At 30.6% G+C, this 25233-nt stretch overlaps 1 protein-coding gene across 1 annotated transcript; it reads right to left on the bottom strand.

Annotated features, from left to right (window-relative positions):
* Nucleotides 1–82: 82 nt before the first annotated feature.
* Nucleotides 83–25233, bottom strand: LOC107176122 (pentatricopeptide repeat-containing protein At5g66520-like). Its single transcript, XM_052432793.1, has 5 exons — nt 25011–25233; nt 24882–24945; nt 20857–21007; nt 752–824; nt 83–666 (listed from the first exon to the last, which is right to left on the bottom strand). The coding sequence occupies exons 1-5, from the start codon at nt 25231–25233 to the stop codon at nt 83–85; spliced, it is 1095 nt and encodes a 364-aa protein (XP_052288753.1).

Genomic DNA, 25233 nt, shown 5'->3' on the forward strand with positions numbered 1-25233 from the left:
CACCATGCACACGGCTGGACAAAAGAAGAGTTCTCCAAATCAAGGGACATAATTTACCTTGGACGATCCCTTTGATAAACTCCTACACTTCTTCAAACATACCAGCTCGACCAAGAGCTTCAACCATAATGGAATAATGTTCTTCAGATGGCTCAATATGATAAACTTCTTCCATTGACAAGAACAAACGGTATGCTTCACCTACCAATCCCATTAGTGGATAGGCCTTCAAAGCTGACCTGAATGTGATTGGGTTCATTGAAGTATATCTCCATTGCATATCCTTAAACAAATCCAGAGCTTCGGACGGATGGCCATGGTTCACTCTTGCGGAGATTATAAATGTCCAAGAGAGAGAATTCTTCTCAGGCATTGATTTAAATGCTAAGTCTGCATCATCAATTTTACCACCTCCTGAATATATGTTAATTAGACAATTGCCTACTGCAGGATGAGAGATGAGACCTCTCTTGGTCATATAGGCCTGCGCTTGTGTCCCTACGTTCAAAAGTATTGGGTTTAAACACGAGTTTAAAATGTCACAAATAGAATATGAATCAATAAACCCACAACATAGTTGTATCCTCTCAAGAAGTTCATGAACCATTTCATAGTCTTTGGCCTTTATGCAGGCTTTTAAAAGTAAATTCCATGGGATCTCAACATCTGAAATCAGGGAACACAACTTAAGAGCTTGTTTATGATGTCATAGTTCCGAATAAAGATGTATGAGCATGTTAATAACAGAAACATTTGATCCATAACCACTTCTCAGTATCTTGCAGTGCAATTCCCTTCCTTTCCCTTCCTGAGATCATCCAGAGCTAGACATGCAAGAAGAGCTTAGGTGAAAGTAAATTCATTAGCTTCATTATAATCAAAAAGCATTTTCTGGAAAAGTCCTAGTGCTTCAGCATACCACCCATTCAAACAAAAACCAGAAATCAGGGCTACCCCGGGATCCTTCACTCTCTGAAAAGCCCTTAGAGCAGCTTCTAATATACCACATTTGGAGTACATGTCAATCAATGAGCTTATGGCATATGGAACAGAATTCAAGTTGAGTTTTATGATCAGTGAATGGAAAAAGTGGAAGAAAATGTAACCTAACTATCTTTGATTTATTATGCTGGAGGACGGATAATTTTATACTTATGATGTCATCAAGATTATAACAATATGTGGACGAAAATAGATTAATTCAATAAAATTGTAACTTTAGATGAAATTAAGTTAAAAAAATGTGTATTTTTAAAAAACACAAAAAATAAGTGATAGGCAGATAATTATAAAAAAAATATTACAAGAACTTAAATTGATACCCTCGACGTTGGTGAGATCACTAGTCCGTCATTATTTGTTCTTTAAAATTACTAATAAAGTCATATTGAACATTATTTTTCAGTCATTATTTGAATTTCTATATCAGCTTTACGGTCAAAAAATTATTTAAAATTTCATAACTTCAACATTCGTTAGGTAGTATGATTAATATGTTCAAGGTCCTACCCATGATAAGAAGAAATACTTGGAATAGATATTTTTCTTTGTACACTGGGCATAATTTCTACATAAAATTTTACTTTCAGTGCTGTGAGAATCCATAACGCCTTGGTTGAAATTTAGGCCCAAAAGTCTTTTCAGAATGAGAGTGGGACTATTGACATCCTCTCCCTATACCTCCGAAAACTCCTTTATTTATTTTAAAACTTTAACTTTTATTAAGGTACGTAAAAGGATAATTTCTAATTAAACCCTCTCGATATGTGAAGTAAAGTTTGTTAACAAAGAAAGCTCGTTATGTGAAATAAAGTTAGTTAACAAAGAAAATATGTGTAGATAAGAATAACTTTTGAAGATCACAATTTTTTTGCTACCATTTTTTGGAGTAGAGTCTAGGTCCTCTAGGACATGTACCACAGAAATGTTAAGGTCTAGATCATTGTTGTAATAATGCTTTATTATTTAAATAAATAAGCACTTATTTTAGGTTTATTACAATTCAATAAAAAGACGAATGTAAGTTCATTTTTCTTTTTTTCTTTTCTTTATGTGGTTTCTTTTTGTTGTTTTGTTCAATTTCACGTTTAATTTGATTTTGCAGTTTTAACTCTCTTTATTTTGGTTTATTTTTCCGTATAAATGGCGGAAAATGGTACTCTGAGACTTCTTAAGTCGGTATCTTCAATTTCCCACAATAACTGAAACCCCAAAATCAAATATGGAAGAAATACAACATAAACTGCATAAGCATTTTTCATCTCTCCCTCAAAATGCCCTCAAGAAAATTTACAAAACTCGTTGTGAACAACTGTGTTTGTTAATGATCAATGGCATTCCTTCTTACATTCGTTGGTTAATTGAAGTAAAGGTCTGATTAGCAAGTGAGTTTTCTGATACATTTGTTTCTTACATTCCCGATTTTGGTAAAAGTACATTTGCTAAAAAAAATGAATTAAACAACTTGGCTCAGAATGTCATAACTGTGTACGACTTAGTTGCAAACGGCCGGATTGTAAATCTTTAAGAATGGTTTCTAATAACCGTGAGGATAAAATTAAATTCGTTAAAGATGGCTTAAGTAAAGAATCGTTGGATGATATCTTACGATCTCTTAAGACGCATCGAAGTGGATATGTGCAACGTGAGATTCATAATTTGTGGATATTTTTTCAAAAATAAAGTACACAGCTTAGTCTTGTGAATCTTACTCAAAATGACATTGTTTGCTAGTTTATAAGAAAACTAGATGGAAAACCTATCATCGACCCATAGAGGGCATTCAAGCCGTTACTAGATGTGAAACCAGAGGAAGATGTGAGCCACAATCACAACTACTAGTAAATATCTTTTTCGTTTGTTGTTCTTTTATCATTTGCATTATTGCATTTAGTGGTGTGATTATATATTTAATAATTGTTTGTTTTCTTTTACTGTTTGCTTTTGAATTATAGAGTCACGAGCTTTACGCGTCATTTGACAAATATGTCAACCCATTTACATATGTTTCTCATTAATTGTGTCACCAAGATCTTTAAATATAAGCTTTTTTAAAAAAAAAAAACACTCACAACTTGTTTTTGAAGATTATTCCAATGGCAGCATCTTCGAGTAAACAATTCAAAAATATTTGTGTGCTTTCTAGGTTTCACTATGAAAAATACAAAGAGTTCGTTCAGGCAGCTATAGATCTTAGTCGTGTCATAGCAAAGAGGAAACTACACCTTGTACGTGAAGGAGGTAAATAAGGGTTATCAAGACTTGTCTCAGAAGCTATTTTTACTAAAGAAAGCCAAGTACTAGGCATTATCCCAAAAGCCATTAAACCTTTAAGATGCCTATCTGACCCACCAATTGGAGAAGAATTAGTGGTATTAAGTATGTAAGAGAGAATATCTGAAATGCTAAATTATGATGATACTTTTATTTTTTTTACCAGGAGATCTTGCAACTCTTAAGACACTAATTACATTTGCATTTTGGGCTCATTTGAACATTTATAAAAAATACATCGGTTTGTTAAATGTTAATAATTTTTATGATAACTTGCTAACTTTTATTAACAATGTAATAAAGAATCATTTTGTTCCGTACTCTATTAAAAAAACTCTTTATTTGTGTTTCTGCTGCTAATGAGTTACTTGATCTTTTATAAGCTTATACACCAGAGCCAGATCCCAAGACTTATGCGCTGGATTGGTCGACTGATGATGGTAGCAATAGCAGTATTAAGAAGTGTAAATTAGATTTAAATCTTCGTTTGTAAATATTTTCTGTTGCAGTGTTCATGTGATGTCTTCTTAACTCTTCTCCTTTCCTTTTAAAACATTGAGGACAATGTCTCGTTCAGGTTGGGAGGAGAGAATAATTGATAATTGTGGAATGTCTTAGTTCTAGTGATGTTTTTACAAAGTTTTTTTTTTTTTCTGTAAAGACTAACTTTGGACTAAATTTGAGTCGAAAATAGTTGGATATGGAGAGTGCAGTACCTCCAGAAACCCATCTTCTTAATCTTAGAGTTTTATTTTAAAAAAATGTAACATTTGCTTGTTCTTTGTTATTTTCTTTTAAGCTTCTGCATCGAGTTCAAGTGAGATTTCCCCCTCTTCTTCTTTTATTATATTTTTTTTGTATGCATATCTGTAAAATTATAAAACGTTGAAATAATGTTTAGATTAGGTTGGGGGGTAGGGATAGTTAATGTGTGTTTTTAAATACGTGTGTTCGTTTTGCTCTTTTCCTTTTAAAAAAATAATTTTTTTTGTCTAGAATGGCTATATAAAGAGTCACGACTTTTGAGACGCATCTTAATAGTCATGTTGTATTATATTTTGATTTTGCAATTCATAGTAAGTTGTTTTTGTTCCTTTTTCTTTGAATTACTCAAATTTGTTAGCTCTCTAATTGGTTATTAAGTTATTTAATTGTTTATTCATTTAACATGTATTATTGAATCATTCTTCACTCACACACACACACACACTATGACACATACTAATGGGTTGTAAGTTAAAATTTTTGTAGCATTTAGTTCTTTTAATTTATTAGGGATAATATCTAAGGTAGTAGAAAGTGTATATTGCAAAAAAAAACAAAAAAAGAAGAAAAAAATTAATGTGTTTGATTTTGCTATATCTAGAACCCAAATAATTAAGTCTGTAGGAGTGTTTCAACACCTAATGCCCTAAGGCCAACTGGTATGGGAGTTACTGGCCTAAAACTCGCTACATGGGTAATAGATATATTGTTTGCTTATCAGAAACCCGAGTAATTAAGTCTGTAGGGGTATTTCACACCTAGTGCCCTAAGGCCAACTAGCCTGGGAGTCACTGGCCTAAAGCTCGTTACATGGGTTAAAAATCTAATATTTTGATATATGTGTGAATAATCTACTGCCCAAAGATAGGATTTCTAATGAATTTTGGAACAAAAATATTGTTTTCTTTTAATGAAACCCCATAAATATTGTGTTAATTAGTTGAGTACAAAAGAAGGTTTGATGATATTGTAGATAATGAGTGAACGATAAAGAGGTAAAGAAATCTGTGAGAATTTATTTCTTTTTTAGTTTAGAGGATAGATGGACAACTATTAACTTGCATGTGAATGTTGTAAATCTTAATTTAATATAACGTTTTAATTACTAGGGGCTAGCAATAAACTGGTTGGGGGGGTTGTGATTAATATTAAAATTGTTTAATTATTAAGCGATAATAATGTTATTTTGTACTTCTGTTATAATTTATATTTGTGTTTATGCAATCTATTAGGAATTATTAATTATGTATTAAATATATCTAATTTTGTGTATTTTTGTGTGTTATTAGGTAAAATATTAATTTCACGTAATTCGAGGCTCCAAATAGATAAACGGATGTCAAATTTAGATTTCGGAGGTCCGAAAACCTTAAGATGAGCCAAGATCGGCTTAAAATTAAGCTTGTGTAAAAAAAAAATTGACTTTTTTTGTTGACAGAGCACTAATTGGATGATAAAATGAGCTTACAATAGATATGAGTGCATGTGATAGTTGGCAATTTTGACTAAATCTCAACCGTTTATGATTCAATGACCATGCTTGTCCCACGTGGCAATGGTTGGTGAAGCAAGTTGTAGGATCCAAATCTTTGTATTCGGGTCGACCCGATCCAACTATTAACCGGCCAAATCTCAACCGTTCTTTGACCAAATCAGACGCTTCACAAGATGCCACATGTAATGTTGACTTTTGAAGTTTGACCAACTGTTGGATCTTGATCTAATGGTTGTGAGGAGCGCATGCATGAAGCTTATGATGGACCGCAAAACGCTAGATTATGAATTTATTTTTCTATAAATAGAGCCTCATTTTTATGTTTTTTATCATCTCTCCACATTTCTCTTCTTCTCAATTTCTCTCAATCTCCCTGTAATCTTGTTTTTCAGGTGTGTTTTTAATATTTTACCTAACTATTTTTATAAATAAATTTATTTTTATTTTCAATTTTAGTTGTTTTTATTCATTTTAATTATGAGTAATTTAATTTTAATAATCACTTTTATTTCAATTATGCTTAATTAAATAATAATAGTTAGGGTAAGGTGAAACTCTTAGGAAATAAATATGATTTAATCAAATTCTATTTTTAATTTTATAAATTAAATTATTTTCTATTTAATTTTATACATATTTTATATTTTGAAATTTTGATTTATTGTAGACAAATAAATGAGTTTGGCACAATAAATTCTTAATATCTTAATATAAGGTATGGTAAAATGGTATTTTCACTTATTGTAGATAAATTAAATTTTGACACAATAAATACTTAATCCATAATAAAATTAATGGGAAAATAATAATAATTTATATAATTAGTCTTTTGGGCAATAAATTTAAGAAAAAATGGTAAAAAGAATTTATTAAATTTTATTTACTAGTAAGAGTGGATCCATAACCATAAGTAATTCAATTTTATAATTTCATTTAAATTAAGTTGTTTATATTCAAGTTTTATTTTTATTTTTAGATTAAATAAATTAATTAATTAAATCTTTTCCCTGTGGATCGACCTCGGACTCAACAAATTATAATATAACAAGACATTTTTATACTTGAGAGTTAATAATTACTTTTTAAGTTATGTCAAGTTTTTGGCGCCGTTACCTTAGAAAATTTTTATTTTGCTTTATTTTTTTATTTCTCTCTTTGTGTAAAGTTCAGTTGTACCCCTTTTCACTTTCCCAAATTTTGTTCTTACCCTGAAACCTTTCAAAATATTCACTTTCATCCCACATAACTCAATTCTAAACTTCTAAAAATTGTGGTGTGGTCATACAATTATAAAGAATTTGCAATAAAATCCCTGAATGAAATTTCCACAATAATTAGACTTGGACTTACATCTTGGATTTATTTAGACTCAATTTGGACTTAATTTGGACAAAGCAAACTAACTATTGACTTTTTTTTTAAAAATTTTAGTTATTTAATTTTCATATTTATTTTAATTTATTTTATTTTACGGCTGGTTTGACCGCCTATTGTTATTTAATTTTCAGTTATTTTATTATTTTTGCTTTAATTTTTTTTAATTTATGGTGGGTTCAACCACCAAAATTGTTATTTAATTTAATTTTATTTTAATTTATTTAATTTTGTGTACACTTATATTATTTGTGTATTTAATTTTCATTTTTTTGTGCAATTTTCATTAAGTTCTTTTGTTACTAATTTGTTTGAATATTACTATTGTGATATAATTATTGCATGAGACGTTGGTCTTGAATTTCAAGTGACAGGTTAATTCGTAGATCTCAATCAGCACCACCAATCATGGACGAGATCCAAGATGAAAACTTTTTGAGCGAACCTAATCCTCATATTGATCAGGGAGACAATCATTCTCAACATGGACGTGATCAGAATCAACTAAGAACCTTGAGAGACTACACGAATCTAACCAGAACCGGAGCACCGTCGTGTATAGTATTTCCTTCAAAAGCATCTCGATTCAACTTCAAATCAGGTATTATCCAGCTTTTACCAACATTTCATGGTTTAGAATCTAAGAATCCATACTTACATCTAAGAGATTTTGAGAAAGTTTGTAATACATACACAAACCAAAATTATAGTATGAACATAATTAGATTAAAGTTTTTTTCCTTTTTCATTAAAAGATAAAGTTAAAACTTGGCTACAAAACCTTAGATCGGGATCAATTTCTTTTAAAAGACAAATCACTTATTTCACTCAAAAAAATTAGAGAAACATTATACCCATGTTGGGATAGATTCAAAGAATTGCTTAACATATGTCCACACCATAGTTTTGAAACTTGGCGATTGGTCACTTATTTCTACGAGGGCTTGACACCCCAAAGTAGACAAGTTATTAAAATGATGTGTAATGGTGAATTTAGAGATAAAAATCCTAAAGATGCACTCAATTAACATGTCACTTATTTCTACTTTGGGGTGTCAAGCTTGTTCTTTTCAAAAATTGTTCTTGCATGTTATTCTAAGCTCTTATTGATCTAGATCTAAGGTTTTGTAACCAAATTTTAGTTTTATATTTTAATGAAAAAGGAAAAAGCTTTAATCTAATTATGTTCATACTATAATTTTGGTCTATGTATGTATTACAAACTTCCTCAAAATCTCTTAGATATAAGTATGGATTCTCATATTATAAACCATGAAATGTTGGTAAAAGTTGGATAATACTTGGTTTGAAGTTGAATCGAGATATTTCTGAAGGAAATACTATACATGACGGTGCTCCAGTTTTTGTTGGATTCATGTAGTCTTTCAAGGTTCTTGGTTGATTCTGATCACGTCTATGTTAAGAATGATTGTCTCCCTAATCAATCTGAGGATTAGGTTCGCTAAAACAGTTTTCATCTTGGATCTCGTCCATGGTTGGTGGTGGTGATTGAGATCTACGAATTAACTTGCAACTTGAAGTTCAAGACTAACGTCTCATGCAATAATTATATCACAAAGGTAATATTCAAACAAATTAGTAACAAAAGAACTAAATGAAAATTGCACACACAAAAAAATGAAAATTAAATATGCAAATAATATAAGTGTACAAAAAATTAAAAAATTAAAATTAAAATTAAATAACTATTTTGGTGGTTGAACCCACCATATAAATCAACAAAATAAAATAAAGCAAAAAAACAAATGCGAAATAATAAAATAACTGAAAATTAAATAACAATACATGGTCAAACCCGCCGTAAAATAAAATAAATTAAAATAAATAACTAAAAAAAAAAGAGTTAATACTTAGTTTGCTTGGTCCAAATTAAGTCCAAATTGAGTCCAAATAAATCCAAGATGGAAGTTCAAGTCTGATTATTGTGAGAAATTTCGTCCAGGGATTGTATTGCAAATTCTTTATAATTTTATGGCCACACGGCAATTTTTAGAAGTTTAGAATTGAGTCATGTGGGATGAAAGTGAATATTCTGAAAGGTTTCAAGGTGAGAACAAAATTTGGGAAAAAGAAAAGAGGTACAATTGAAACTTTACACAAAGAGAAAAATAAAAACAGAAAAATAAAGCAAAATAAAAACTTTTTCCCGGCAAAGGCACCAAAAACTTGACACAATTTAAAAGTAATTTCTAACTCTCAAGTATAAGAGTGTCTTGTTATATTATAATTCGATAAATCTGATGTTGATCCACAGGGATAAGATTTAATTTATTTTTTAAAAAAAACTTGAATATAAATAACTTAATTTAAATGAAACTATAAAATTTAATTTAAATAAAATTTAATAAATTCTTTTTCCCATTTTTTCTTAGATTTATTGCCCAAAAAATTAATTATATAAATTATTATTATTATTTTCTCATTAATTTTATTATGGATTAAGTATTTATTGTGCAAAAGTTTAATTTATCTACAATAAGTCAAAATACCATTTTACCATAAAAAAATATTAATCTTATACCATAAAACATTATTAACAACATATTATTTACAATTATACATATTATACCATAAAAAATTCAAGTTTGAACTTAGAGGAGTAGATCTTCAATAATTTAGGTTAAATTTTGGAGGAGTAGATTCGGATGTAAAGTAGTTTTTTTTTGGCAATTATTAACAATTATCCGATAAATGGGATGACATGTCATTGTTATCAAAATATATCATATGACATGTCGTTTTTTACTAGGTAAATGGGATGACATGTCTTTTTTTAAAAAGACTAGATTACCCTTATGATGTCAGCGCTCGCAAACGGCGGTTAACGGATTGGTGGACGGCATAAGTGTTTTGTCAACTTAGGGTATACAAGTGATACACTTGAAAAGTGTTGTAGCACGTTTAATACTAATGTCATTTAAAGGTATATGGCTGATAATTTCCCTATTAAAATATTAAGAATTTATTGTGTCAAACTCCATTGTTTGTCTACAATAAATCAAAATTTCAAAATATAAATATGTATAAAATTAAATAGAAAATAATTTAATTTATAAAATTAAAAATAGAATTTGATTAAATCATATTTATTTCCTAAGAGTTTCACCTTACCCTAACTATTATTATTTAATTAAGCATAATTGAAATAAAAGTGATTATTAAAATTAAATTACTCATAATTAAAATGAAAAAAACAACTAAAATTGAAAATAAAACTAAATTTATTTATAAAAATAATTAGCAAAATATTAAAAACACCTGAAAAATAAGATTACAGGGAGATTGAGAGAAATTGAGAAGAAGAGAGATGTGGAGAGATGATCAAAAACATAAAAATGAGGCTCTATTTATAGAAAAATAAATTCATAATCCAGCGTTTTACGGTCCATCATAAGCTTCATGCATGCGCTCCTCACAACCATTAGATCAAGATCCAACAGCTGGTCAAACTTCAAAAGTCAACATTACATGTGGCATCTTGTGAAGCGTCCGATTTGGTCAAAGAACGGTTGAGATTTGGCGGGTTAATGGTTGGATCGGGTCGACTCGAATACAAAGATTTGGATCCTACAACTTGCTTCACCTACCATTGCCATGTGGCACAATCATGGCCCTTGAATCATGAACGGTTGAGATTTAGTCAAAATTGCCAGCTATCCCATGCATTCATATCTATTGTAAGCTCATTTTATCATTCCATCAATGCTCCATCAACAGAAAAAGTCAATTTTTTTTACACAAGCTCAATTTTAGCCGATCTTGACTCATCTTAAAGTTTTCGAACTTCTAGAATCCAAATTTGACATCTGTTTACCTATTTGGAGCTTCGAATTATGTAAAATTAATATTTTACCTAATAAACACACAAAAATACACAAAATTAGATATATTTAATACATAACTAATAATTCTTAATATATTGCATAAACACAAATATAAATTATAACATAAGCACAAAATAACATTATTATCGCTTGATAATTAAATAATTTTTAATACCAATCAATACACAAATACCCTTATCAGTAACTAAGTTAAAAAAGTAAAAGAAAACTTGAGTTACGAAGTTTAAGAAGATGTTCTCGTGAGGTTTAGAAGCCAAACAGTATGCGAATTGAGTTTTTTCATCGTCAACCACTATTTGTATCAATCATTCATGTGTGTCTCGTCGGAATAGACAAAATTAGGCATCACAAAAAAAAAATTGAAGGTTAGTTAACCATAGAACATGTATTAGTTTCGACAATCTAGGGTTTATTACTTTTGAATTTAACATAGATGTAGAGCTTTTAGAATTCGTAGTTGACGATGCTATTTTAGGATTATAAAAATGGTGTCTTGTTTTGGATAACTTATATTATGTTGCTAGTTGCCATTAGAATTATTTGAATCCTGTAAAATAGATTGCCTAACTTCTAGACTTGTTTGGTTTAGAAGTTGAGAATTTATAGAATTGATTGGGCCATATTATTTTGATAACAAAATGTATATTTCTTTTTAAGATGGCACCTATATTGAAAACAAAAATAAACGAAGTCAATCATTTTAAGGCCAAATAAAAGCAATTAAGAATATCTAAGAGCGTCTTAGCAAGAATCAAAATCAGATGGATATGTTTAAGGCCTCATGCTTTGGACATCTTATTAATATCCAATATTTACAATTTTTTGGTACCATTATAAATAGCCTTTTGCTTAGAGATGTGTATTCCAATGATTTCTCTATGTGGTTTAAAGTGGGGAACAAAATATATAGATTCTCTATGGAGGAGTTTGCACTAGTTACTGGGTTGAATTGTAAACCTCTCTATAAACCTAACACAAACAATATGGATGGTGATGGTTGTGCAAGATTATATAAAGAGTTAATGGATGGTCTTGAAAGATGTAGCACCTCTAAGTAGAGATGGCCAATGGGCCGGGCGGCACGTGGCACGGCACGGGCACGAGCACATTTCGGCAAGGCACACGGCACAACGCGTCACGCAACCAGGCGGTGCCGGGCCTAGAATTTAGGCACGCTAGCTTTAAAAGCACGGCACGATTAGAGATGGGCCAAAGCACAGCACGCGAAAAGGCACGTTATAAGAACGCTTCATTGGTGGGCTAGCACGCGGCCCGTGGACCAAAATATATTAAAGTAAATTTTTTAATAAAAAGTAAAAATAAAATGTTATGAAATTAAACTAAAATATCTTGAAATTAAATTTTTAATATATTTTTTAGCATAGACTTTTAAAAATTAATTTAAATCTTAGTTTAAATAAATATTCTAATTTTCTATGTTTATAATTTATTAAATGAATAAGTAAATATCATGATTTTAATAAATAAAATCATAATTTTATTTATGATATTATTAAATGAATAATTTTATTTATGATATTATTAAATGAATAATTTTATTTATGATATTTATTTAATTAATTTTTATGTTTATAATTTATTAAATGAATAAGTAAATATCATGATTTTAATAAATAAAATTATAAATATCATATTACAACTTTAATAATAAAAAATTATTCATATGAAATATTTTTCATATTAATATTAAATCATAACTTAGTTAATATTTAATAGAGATATGTTTCATTTGTGAATGAAATACTTTTCATATTTATACAACAAAAAAAATATTATGAACGAAATATATTTATGATAAATTAAAAATTACATTTTCATTAAATGGAGTTTAAGTACAATTATAATATTAATAGTTCAAAGAAAATTAGGTGTAATTTGCATCACTACAGTTAACAGTACATCCCAACTAGGTTGGCACCTACTGAACCATCTATGATTTGTAAATTTACAACAATTTCACTAATAAAATTTGTTACAAAAAGTTACAAGAAAAAAAAAGGTATCTAGTCTTTGGAAGTGACTTCAATGTTCAGTACTTTGCATAATCTAGATCCACTTCATCTTGATCAACTTCCAAATTCTCAATTTGTTTCATTAAAGCATTTTGCCAATCTTGTTACACTCAGCGTTCAATATCTTACTAATCTTTCAAACACATCAAAGAGTCCAATGTCTCCGATGACAATCTTGACCGACGTTCATCTAGAATTATGCCATCTGTACTAAAAGCTTACTCTGATGCTGCAGTTGAAGCTGGAGGGATTAGTAGATCACGGGCCATAATGGATAATATAGGAAAAAAAGATGTCTTACCCATCCAAAATTCTAAAATATCAAAATTTTGCAATTGTGAAGGAGTTGCTAAATCTTCAAGATTGGCAGAACAATACCTTCATAATTCATTACGATTAGTATCAATATTAGAGGCAACACCCTTACCTTTGAGTAACAAAAGGTGAGCTGGATTTTTATAAGAAGTTGATGCTTGTTGAACATTAGAATATGTATTGCTTGATCCGAATTTATTTTGATAAAAATTAAAAAGCTCATGCATAGAGAACATAATTGTATCAAAATTTGTATCAAGCCCTGTTTGCAAATTTTCACTAATACCCTCAACTAAAAGTTTTGCACCAACTTCCTTGATTGTAGGATCCAACACTGCTACAAAAATAAATAGGTGGGGAATATTTTTCCAACATTTTTGGAATTTTTCCTCCATGACATCACAAATATTTTTAAACATAATATTCTCTCTAAAAGTCTTAAAAGCATAACTCATATTATACAAGTGCATTAACACTCTACATGAAGTAGGCTCACAAACAGTAGGACATGCAATAGTAGCATCATAAAATACCCTAAAAAATCCATAAATTTAAATGCAACATTACAATCATAATCAGTGATATGATAATTTTCATCATTCATTCTATCATTGTAAAAAATAGAAATTGCTTCAGAATAATTTTGACAAGAAAGCAACATCAAATACGTAGAATTCCAACGAACTTTCATGTCAATGTTGAATTTCCTCTTTTTCAATCCAAAAATTTTCAATTTAGAAATAAATTGTTGATGTGTTGAAGGTGTTCTAATATATAAAATGGCTGCTCTATTTTTTTCTAAATAATGATTTATATGAGTCATACCAGCTTGAACAATTAAATTAATAATATGACACACGCATCTCACATGAAAAAATTTTGAGCCACGTGTAGGTGTGAGAGTAGAAATATTCCACAAAAACATATCAATTGCAGTTGTATTGGCAGATGCATTATCAAATGATATGCTAAACAATTTATCAGTAATTTCATATTCTTTTAAAACATGCATTATAGCTGTGTAAATTACTAAACCAGTGTGAGGATATTCTAATTCACGAAATGCAAGCAATTTTTTTCCATCCTCCATTTACCATTAATCTCATGTATAGAGTGCGAAGTCACACAAAAATAACCAGCCATATTAATACCGGTCCAATAATCACAAGAAATTGAAATAACACCATTAAAATTGATAAAATTATTAATTAATAGTTTTTTCATGTCATGAAAAATTTTAGTTGAATCACGTTTTAATGTATTTCTAGGCACTTTCTTAAGTTGAGGCTGAACATACCTTTGCAGAAAATTTATCAGACGTTCATCTTCTGCAAATGTTAAGGTTGTTATGCTACAGCAATATATCGAGCCAATCCTTCTCGCATAATATGTTGTGAATATCTGAATGATGTTATACCGGAAGATCCAGAACCATATCTTGAGAGTCGGGTCTTGTGCTGGAATTGTAGCAAAGTTTCGAGGAGACTGGGCAGAGGTGCAGAGCAGAGAGTAGAGTGTAGAGATGACTAGATGAGACACGAGAGGTAACGAGGAGATAGAGATTGAGAATTGAGATAAGTTCGAAAAAAAAATTAATTGTTTAAATAGAATAAAAAAGTAAAAATTTTAACGGTCAAAACAGAGCAAACACGCAAAGCTTCTTTGCAAGGCTGTAGGTTACAACAAATTAAACTGTTGCATTTAATCATTTATTTGTCCATTGGGCATTGGGTGAGTAATAAAATTAATTTAGAATTTTTGTTTGTTATTAAAAATCAGAAATAGTTAATTGCTAATTGGTGCCCATACTGTAAAATTGAGTAGTCAACTAGTCATATCAATTTTACTGTTAATTCAAGATTTTTTTGTTCATTGGATGAGTAATAAAATTAATTTAGAATTTTTTTGTTATTAAAAATTAGAAAAAGTTAATTGCTATTTACTAATTGGCGGTGCCCAACTGCCCATGCTGTAAAATTGAGTAGTCATATCAATTTTACTGTTAATTAAAAAAAAATTTGTCCGTTGGGTGAGTAATAAAATTAATTTAGAATTTTTTAGTTATTTAATAATTAAAAAATAATAATTTCTAGGTGCATTGTGCACATGCAGACATGCTGAATTGAGTAGTCATATAGTATACTACTATACTCATGTCATTTTTTTTGTTACGCTTGTGAAATTTGAAAATTTTTTCATTCTATCCAAACGTGTAGACGTGCAGTGCAGTCAATTCAAGTTTCAAGATTTGAAAATTGGGAAAGTTGCAAGCCTGCTGTAAAATTGAGTAGTCATATCAATTTTATTGTTGTGAGTCTTGTGACTGTAAAATTTTAAAATTATGTGCAGAGTGCAGTGCAATCAATTAAAAATTTGAAAAATTGTGAAAGTTACCAACAATGATGCTTAAATAATAAAATTGTGTGCATTTGTGCTCGTGAGTTTATGCGTAGTCTGTAGATTACAGACACTTGTAGTCAACACTCAACATGTGAGTATGAGTCTATGAGAGTAATGTGACATGTCCAATCGTAGTTCAACATTTTAGGGTTGTGCCAAGTGCCAACAACTCAACAAGATAACAATACGATTTTTTTTATAATTTTGGTCCTTTTGGAAATGATCTTCATTTCTTTTAATATTTTCATTTATCTTTTAAATAATTTAATATCTTTTTCCTACCTGCCAACCAAGCACTTGCCTCACGGCTCCACAAAAATTAAGATCTCAAGATTCATTCATTCACAAATATTTATATTTGTCTAAATATTTTTTTACTTCCTCTTCTTACTCCCACCGAAAAGTAAATAAAATTAATTTTTGTCTTTTTAGTACTATCTAATATTATATATACACGCCAATATGCTATGATGGTTCATAATTCTTATTCTTTTTCTTTTTCCTCTCAAACTTTCCAATATTCTAAAAGCCAAAATCAACATGAATCCGCAAGAGCATAATATGAATGCAGAAGAACCTCAACACCCTCAAGAACACAGTGTTGATGTAGTTGGACCTCAACAAAACGCTAGGCTAAATCAGTCCAGAAGCCATTGTTTAAATGAGCTTTTTCAAAATTTTCTACAATAAGGGAGGAAATAATAGATAATGGTTTGCATCATCCTTACAAACGGATGATCTTGATGTGCAACTATTGTCATCGAGAAGTTATTTATTCAGAAAGCAATGGCACCTTGGGTTTATGTCGGCACGTGTCAAATTGTTTAGCTCACCACCTTAGCTGAGACAAAATTAACCTTGCTCGTTTACCGTATCCATAGTTGTGATTAATAAATGTTGTTTTGTGCTTGTTATTCGTCAATTGGTCGTAGTTCGTGTTTCGTAGTTGTAACTTGTAAGTTGTGACATGTGATTTGTTAAATTGATATCTCGTAGTTATGAGTTATGAATTATTGTAATTGTTATTTGAGGATTGTATTTTTAAATTTAATTAATCATTATTATGAATTTATGATCTATGGAATTAAATTTAATTATTGTTGTGTTATGAATGATTGGTTATTTTGAAATTAAATATATAGTTGTGAAATTGTAATAAACTGATAATAAAATGTTAATTGCTCTTTTAATAAAAATTAATATGATTATGAATTATTATTATTATTTTTAGTTTTTTGGGCACGGCACAGCACGATGTGGGCCGACTGTTGATGGGTCGTGCCGTGCCATTGGCCATAGTTACCTCTAAGTTAGAGAAATTGTTCATGAATTCCACATCAACTGACGATAGAAAAATTGTAAAGCTTGCTATGTTGTACTTTTTAGAAATTGTTCTCCTTGGGAAGGATCCGAAAACTAAGGCTCAAACTGAACATGTGCGACACATGTACAATTTTGAGGACTTTAATAGTTATTCTTGGGGTCATGTTTGTTTTATGAAGACTTTAGAAAGTTTGAAAAAATCTTTAGTAGATCGTGTGGGAATACATAAGAAGATTACAGAAGACCCCAAACACACGAATGAGGCGTACACCTTTGCTGGATTTTCGATGGCGTTTCAGGTAATCAACTAATTTTAAACTTTATCATTTAATTAAATAGCAAATCATTATTTTCTTGACAATTTATTATTATGTTAACTATATAAATATCAGCTTCCGAGACAATGCCTGATTTTCGCAAAGAGTTTGTTGTGCATAATAAAAATATGATTCCTCAAATTCTTAATTGGACCGCATCGTGCAATGTTAAATATAATGACCTCTTGAAGTACATTTTTAATAATGAAAATGTGTGTATTCTAAGAGTGAAATATTAATACATATACATTGTGTTGAAATTATTTTATTGTACTAATTTATCATTTTTTTTACATAGGTTACTGTATTTGAAGAATTGCATGCTAGCCTACCTGGTGAGAATGAATAAGATTATATAAGCTGGTTTTACAACAGTGATTGGCATGAAGAGGTTGGTGAATTTGAAATTGAAAATGGTGGCAAATCAGGTAATGATTTTGGTGACATCTAGTCCAAGTCTAGCAATAATGAAGCGATGGATAATTTTATATCGAGCTCAGCCTCTCTTAGTAGTGCAGATAAACAAAATATGAGAACCAAAGTGGACAAAAAAAATAGTAAAAAGATAAGAATGTTGCCTCTTAATGTCAATACAACTTTAATAATTTTTTTTTTGAATATACAATTTCCTTGTAGGATGGTGTGTTTTCTGCAAGTATAGGCAAACATAATTTTGACATACATTATAACAATCGCCTGGATAAGTTAGAAGTAGATGTGCAGAAAATGTAAGTTGAGGTTTCTCGTATTGGAGGCAAGATTGATAGTTTTGAATGCAAGTTTGATAAAATGATTAAGCTACTTGAAGAGTTGAAATCGACACAGTCCAAAAACTTTTACGATGAGGTATGAAACTACAGAATATCAATACATATAACAAAGGAACATAATTTAACAAATCTTTATACGTTTTCATTGCAAGCAACTTATAGCTTCAATGACAATTTTGATGTTACTCATGCAAGACCCACCATAGAAACGACACCAATCCCTGCTCCATACAGAAAAGGTGATGATCTGATTATTATACCATCTACACAAACTCTAAGTGTGCAACAAGTAACGAACTCAACTCTTAAAGTTTATGTTAAAAAGAAGAGAGTTAGAAAAGAATCCATTTACTTGCGTTCTCCATATATTGACCCAATAAAGAAGTCTTGGATGCTAGTTGCCTTTGAAACTAAACCATCGATTGAACTAAATGATACACTTGCACTGAAAAGATGGATGTCACAAGTAGATATTATTAAATCAGAAGATTTCACTCTTTATTAATTGAAAAATCTTATAATTATTAGTATATAATTTTTATAATTTATAAAATTATAAACTATGTGAAATCAGAGATTTAAAAGAAAAACAAAAAAGTAATTCTGATACTATCCAACTCCTTTTACAAAAACAATTGCAGGATAATTTAGATAATGAATCTAATCCTGATGATGGTGATGATATTAAAGTAGAAAACATTGAGTCAGTACCCAATGATTTTCTATTTGTTTTAAAACAAATCACCACAAGAAAGTATTGATTAAAGTCACTTTAATATTTTCTGATGATTTTGCAATGGACGCCATTGCCCTTTTTGATACTGGCGCCGATTGAAAACATTGAGTCAGTACCCAATGATTTTCTATTTGTTTTAAAACAAATCACCACAAGAAAGTATTTGATTAAAGTGACGGTTATTTTTGAATTAACTTTGAGAACTGCTTTACCTTTATCTTTCTTCTTTGGCGGCATTATCTGTTTTGAAGAAATTCTCTGGTTAGAAAATCAGGAACAGAATTTTTGTCACCTTTAATAAATTCAATATCAAAATAAAAAACACTTAAAATAGCTTGCCATCGTGCAAAAATCTGTTTTGATGCAATGTTTTGAACATCTTTTTCTAAAACATGTTTTAAATCGACGCCAGTATCAAAAAGGGCAATGGCGTCCATTGCAAAATCATCAGAAAATATTAAAGTGACTTTAATCAAATACTTTCTTGTGGTGATTTGTTTTAAAACAAATAGAAAATCATTGGGTACTGACTCAATGTTTTCTACTTTAATATCATCACCATCATCAGGATTAGATTCATTATCTGAATTATCCTGCAATTGTTTTTGTAAAATGAGTTGGATAGTATCAGAATCACTTTTTTGTTTTTCTTTTAAATCTCTGATTTCACATTTGATTTCTTTTATCTCTTTCTGAAGATCTTGGATATTAAGAACCGTCTTCTTTGTTTTCTTTTTATCTAAAATTTGAGTAAGATCATAAGAATTCTTTTTAACAATTGGGACTTTAGAAGTCTCGGCTTTATTAAAATCCAAAGTTTTTAAAAGTTTATCAAGATATTCTTTTTGAAGATTTGGATCAGAAATATGCTTTACAAGTTCAAGAAAAGTTTCTTGGTCTTTAGTCAAAATATTGATTTTCTTTAAATATGAATCAGATTCAGATTCACTACTGCTAGATACAGAGTCATCTGAGTCAAAAAGCTCATCAACTTGATATGGATCACTGTCTCCCGACATGAAAGATTCAAATTTTTACTTAGAATTGATTGCAAAGCTGCAAAACATGTTTTAGAAAAAGATGTTCAAAACATTGCATCAAAACAGATTTTTGCACGATGGCAAGCTATTTTAAGTGTTTTTGATTTTGATATTGAATTTATTAAAGGTGACGAGGATCGAGATCCGGTCTCTTTGCCTCAGAGGAACGTACAAATTTTATGGCAGATCTGATAAAGACCAGTCTGCAAGCATGCTTTGAAAAGAAAAGTGCATTTAAAAATAAATTGCTGGAATTTAAATGTGCATAAAATTAAATTGCAGAAAAGTAAATTGCAGAAATTTAAAGTACATGGAATTGAAATGGCTTTAAATAAATTATAAGTGCTTTAATGAAACTAAAAATGGAATGCTTACATTGATTGCTTTTCTTTGTAGAGAAGAAAGGGAAATAATGGGAAATTAATCTGAAGACAGGAGAAATTCCTTTTTGTCTTCGGATTCCAGATTCCTATTCCCAGAGAGAGAGAGAGAGAGAGAGAGAGAGTTTTAGAGAGAAGGAAGAGAAGTAGAGAGAGAGGCTCTGAAAATGAGAAATGAAAAACCTGAGGAGTCTAAGTCTTCCTCTCGGTTTATATACAAAAATCTTTAAACTGTTCACTGTAGTGGGACTTTAAGTGCACAGTAACATCTGGAACTCTGCACTGTTTACTGTAGCGGGATTTTAAGTGCACAGTAACAATTGGATCGTATCTTTGAATAGTAGATGCTTTGTACAAAAATTGAAATACGATACGGGTGAAGAGACATGTGCGCTCTCACTTGTGTCCAGAGGACCACCCGAAGAAAAACTAGAATAAAAATTACTTTTTTGTTTTTCTTTTAAATCTCTGATTTCACATTTGATTTCTTTTATCTCTTTCTGAAGATCTTGGATATTTAGAACCGTCTTCTTTGTTTTCTTTTATCTAAAATTTGAGTAAGATCATAAGAATTCTTTTTAACAATTGGAACTTTAGAAGTCTCGGCTTTATTAAAATCCAAAGTTTTCAAAAGTTTATCAAGATATTCTTTTTGAAGATTTGGATCAGAAATATGCTTTACAAGTTCAAGAAAAGTTTCTTGGTCTTTAGTCAAAACATTGATTTTCTTTAAATATGAATCAGATTCAGATTCACTACTGTTAGATACAGAGTCATCTGAGTCAAAAAGCTCATCAACTTGATATGGATCACTGTCTCCCGACATGGAAGATTCGGAATCAGAAGATTCGACAAGAAGGGGGGCTAATTTGGAAAGGATCTCTTCATCGAGGTCAAGTTCATGAAGTTTTTTGTTCATCCTGCAATAATTTGCGGTATGACCTTTCATGCCACATTTATGGCATATAGCTTCTTTGTAATTGAAAGAGGTCTTTGGTTTGGCTCTAAACTCTTTTCTTTTAGAGAATTTGGGTTTCTTATAAGGCCTCGAAGGTTTCTTATAAGGAAGTTCTCTAAAATTACGAAAGGGTTTCCTAGAATTTTTTGATTTGTAATGTTTCTTGCGGGGTTTAGTAGAACACTCGCCATTACAATCTTTGGAATAAGAAGTTTTAAAGGGGTCATAATTGAATTGTTTGCAGAAACCGCCTAATTCTTGTTTAGACTTCTTAAGCTCCCACTTAAGTCGTTTCTGTAATTTCAAATCTTGACAAATCTTTAAACCTTCTTTATTGACGAAACTGACAAGTTCACCATAGGTAAGCTCGTCATAAGGAATACGATTATCATAAAGGGCTTTGATGGAATTTCTTACTTTTTCACCTAGAAGGGTAGGTAATCCAGCAAGAAATTTTTCTTTCCAAGTTATATGATTTGCATCATCCCTTAGAAATAGTCTGGTGAAAAAAGAGGTTTTGTAGCTCTGAAATTCACTAAGTTTTCTACATCCAAAACTTAGTGAACTTGTAAATCAATGTTTACATTGATTTTGGTATATAAGCTGGACACTCGAGGATGCGGACTACTGGTCCAAAGCGCTATTAAATATCGACTTTAAAATAGCTAAGCCGGAGCGATTCCTCAGATAACAACGCAAAGTACCATATCAAACATAAAATTGACCAACCGCGTTCAAATTTGTTTGATCATTGAATGCTCCAAAGAATTCTATAACTAAATTTGGTAAAGTTTATTTAAAATAAACCATCCTGCAATTGTTTTTGTAAAAAGAGTTGGATAGTAGAAAACATTGAGTCAGTACCCAATGATTTTCTATTTGTTTTAAAACAAATCACCACAAGAAAGTATTTGATTAAAGTCACTTTAATCTTTTCTGATGATTTTGCAATGGACGCCATTGCCCTTTTTGATACTGGCGCCGATTTAAATTGCATTAGAGAAGACATCGTCCCCAAAAGATTTCATGAAAAAACAAAAGAAAGACTTTCTGCCGCTAATAATTCAAAACTGAATGTCAGTTCCAAGGTTGAAGCCTCAATCCATAATAATGGTTTTGATTTTAAAACTTCTTTTGTCCTCACAAATGATATTCATCATGCCATCATTTTGAGAACTCCTTTTATAAATCTTATAACTCCATATACTGTCAATTATGATAGTATATCCTTCAAAGCAACAAATAAGAGACTTGTTTACCCTTTTATTGAAAAACCTAAAACAAAGAATTTGAATATTGTCAAAGCTTGTTCTGTTTACCAAAATAAAATTAATGCCATTCTTAAGTCCAAACAAGATGATTTATTTTGTTTACAAAAAGATTTGAATTTCCAAAGAATTGGAAGTCAATTACAAAATGATTTTATACAAAGAAAAATCTCCGATTTCAAAAGCCTTATTGAAAAAGAAATATGTGCCGATTTACCATCTGCTTTTTGGAATAGAAAACAACATTTGGTAGATTTGCCTTATGAAAATTCGTTTGATGAAAAACAAATACCCACCAAAGCTCGTCCAATCCAAATGAATATGGAATTGGAACAACATTGTAAAAATGAAATAAATGATCTTGAAACTAAAGGACTCATTGTAAAATCCAGATCACCTTGGTCTTGTGCCGCTTTTTATGTTAATAAAAATTCTGAAATAGAAAGAGGCGTACCTAGACTTGTGATAAACTACAAACCTTTGAATAAAGCTTTAAAATGGATTAGGTACCCAATACCTAATAAAAAAGATTTGCTCCAAAAACTTTGTTCAGCTTTCATTTTTTCTAAATTTGATATGAAGTATGGTATTTGGCAAATACAAATTCACCCTAAAGATCGATATAAAACAACTTTTACTGTTCTCTTTAGACAATACGAATGGACAGTAATGCCTTTTAGTTTGAAAAATGCACCCTCAGAATTTCAAAGAATCATGAATGATATTTATAATCCATATTCTGAGTTTTGCATCGTTTATATTGATGATGTGTTGATTTTTTCTCGAAGTATTGATCAACATTTCAAACATTTAAAGACTTTTTATCTTGTTACAAAAAAGGCTGGATTAGCCCTTTCTAGTTCAAAAATTTCTTTATTCCAAACAAAAGTCCGGTTCCTTGGTCATCATATTTCCAAAGGAACTATCACTCCAATAGAGAGATCACTTTTGTTTGCAGATAAATTCCCAGACAAAATTCTGGACAAAACCCAATTACAAAGATTTCTTGGTAGTTTAAATTATGTTCTCGATTTTTGCCCTAATATCAATAGGATGTCTAAACCTTTGCATGATAGGTTGAAAAAGAATCCTGTTGCATGGTCAGAAGAACATACCAAAGTTGTTAGATTAATAAAGCAATCTGTGAAAAATATTCCATGCTTATTTCTTGCAAATCCTGCATTACCTAAAATTGTTGAAACTGATGCATCTGATATAGGTTATGGAGGTATATTAAAACAAAAGGAAAATGACAAAGAACAGATAGTACAATATGTTTCTGCACATTGGAATGATTGCCAGAAAAATTATTCTACTATCAAAAAAGAAATTCTTTCTATTGTTTTATGCATATCTAAATTCCAAAGTGATTTACTAAATCAAAAAGTTTTACTTAGAATTAATTGCAAAGCTGCAAAACATGTTTTAGAAAAAGATGTTCAAAACATTGCATCAAAACAGATTTTTGCACGATGGCAAGCTATTTTAAGTGTTTTTGATTTTGATATTGAATTTATTAAAGGTGACAAAAATTTTGTTCCTGATTTTCTAATCAGAGAATTTCTTCAAAACAGATAATGCCGCCAAAGAAGAAAGATAAAGGTAAAGCAGTTCTCAAAGTTACTGGTTCTCAAGAACCTTCTAAAGAACCCCAGTCAACCCCTTCTAAAGAAAAACTACTTTCTTCTGCCATGCCCATTAAATCTTGGATAGAAATGGTTGAAGAACATGGAGCCCAATACAAATCTATTTCTTCTGATGACCAAGTAAAGCAATGGATGAGTTCCATTAAAAAATCTCCAGAGCTCATGCTCGCCCTACAAAACCTTTCTCAAAGCCAAACTTCTCCTAAAAAAGAAATTGATAAACCCTCTTCTCAAAATATTGTTGTGTTTGCTGAAAGCTCATCTTCCCAAATTGTGCTTTCCCAGCCAACACCTTCAAAGAAAACCTCCGATTGGTTTGATAAAACCCATTTTCAAAACATTCTTTCTATAGAATATGGATTTTACCATACTGATCCTTTTCAAAGCATTTCAAAGTTTTTTCCCAAAGGCTGGTTTTTCAAACCATGGGATTTGACAAAACCCCAGTCTTACTATCAAAGCATTTTAGAAATAACTGAATCCGTTAAATTCAAGCATTTCTTTCTTGATAAAACCCATTCTGAGCCGGCTTATTCCACGACCACAATCTTAAAAGTTTTGAGCCCAAACCAGTGAGGTGATCTACTCCACAATTTCAAAACCTTTCCTTTAAATTTTGAGACCCGTTTACCACATTGTCGGACTTTTTCCTACTGGGATTACCAACAAGCCTGGTATAACACCTTTTTTATCCAAAATCCTAAAAAATCTCATTCTTGGTTATTTTTCTTTAATTCAAAAATAACCGTCCAAAGCCTACCTAATTGGTTTCATCATTGGTGGAACTTCTTCGGACCAATACCTCAAATCCTAACTCCAAATGCCACAAATTGTTTAAACCTCTTTAAAACCCATTATAATCCTTCTGACTCAGAGAAAAGATTTCCCCCATTTCTCTGTTTTTGTACAAACTTCTTCCTACCATGGGTCTGGATGTGGAACCTCCGATTTCATACCCATGAGTCCCAAGTCATCCTTCAAAGAACCTTCAAAGTTAAATGGTGGTCAAAATTTGATGAACAGTCCAAATTGACTGTTAACATGATCAAACATTGGCTCTCCTCTAAAAACCTCCTACAACCAACCCTGGAAGCCTCTAAAGCCCAACAGACCTTCCTAACCCAAAAATCCAAAGCCCAGTCTCTATTGGCAAGCGCCAAAACTGAAGATGAATATTTTAAAGCCATGGAACAGCTCCTCGCCTCAAGATCAAAATCCTCAGTTGCAGACTCCTCTGAAGATGAAGATGATGATGAAGACGAAGAGCCATTCAT

Source organism: Citrus sinensis, chromosome 8 (assembly GCF_022201045.2).
Source record: "Citrus sinensis cultivar Valencia sweet orange chromosome 8, DVS_A1.0, whole genome shotgun sequence".
Taxonomy (NCBI): Eukaryota; Viridiplantae; Streptophyta; class Magnoliopsida; order Sapindales; family Rutaceae; genus Citrus; species Citrus sinensis.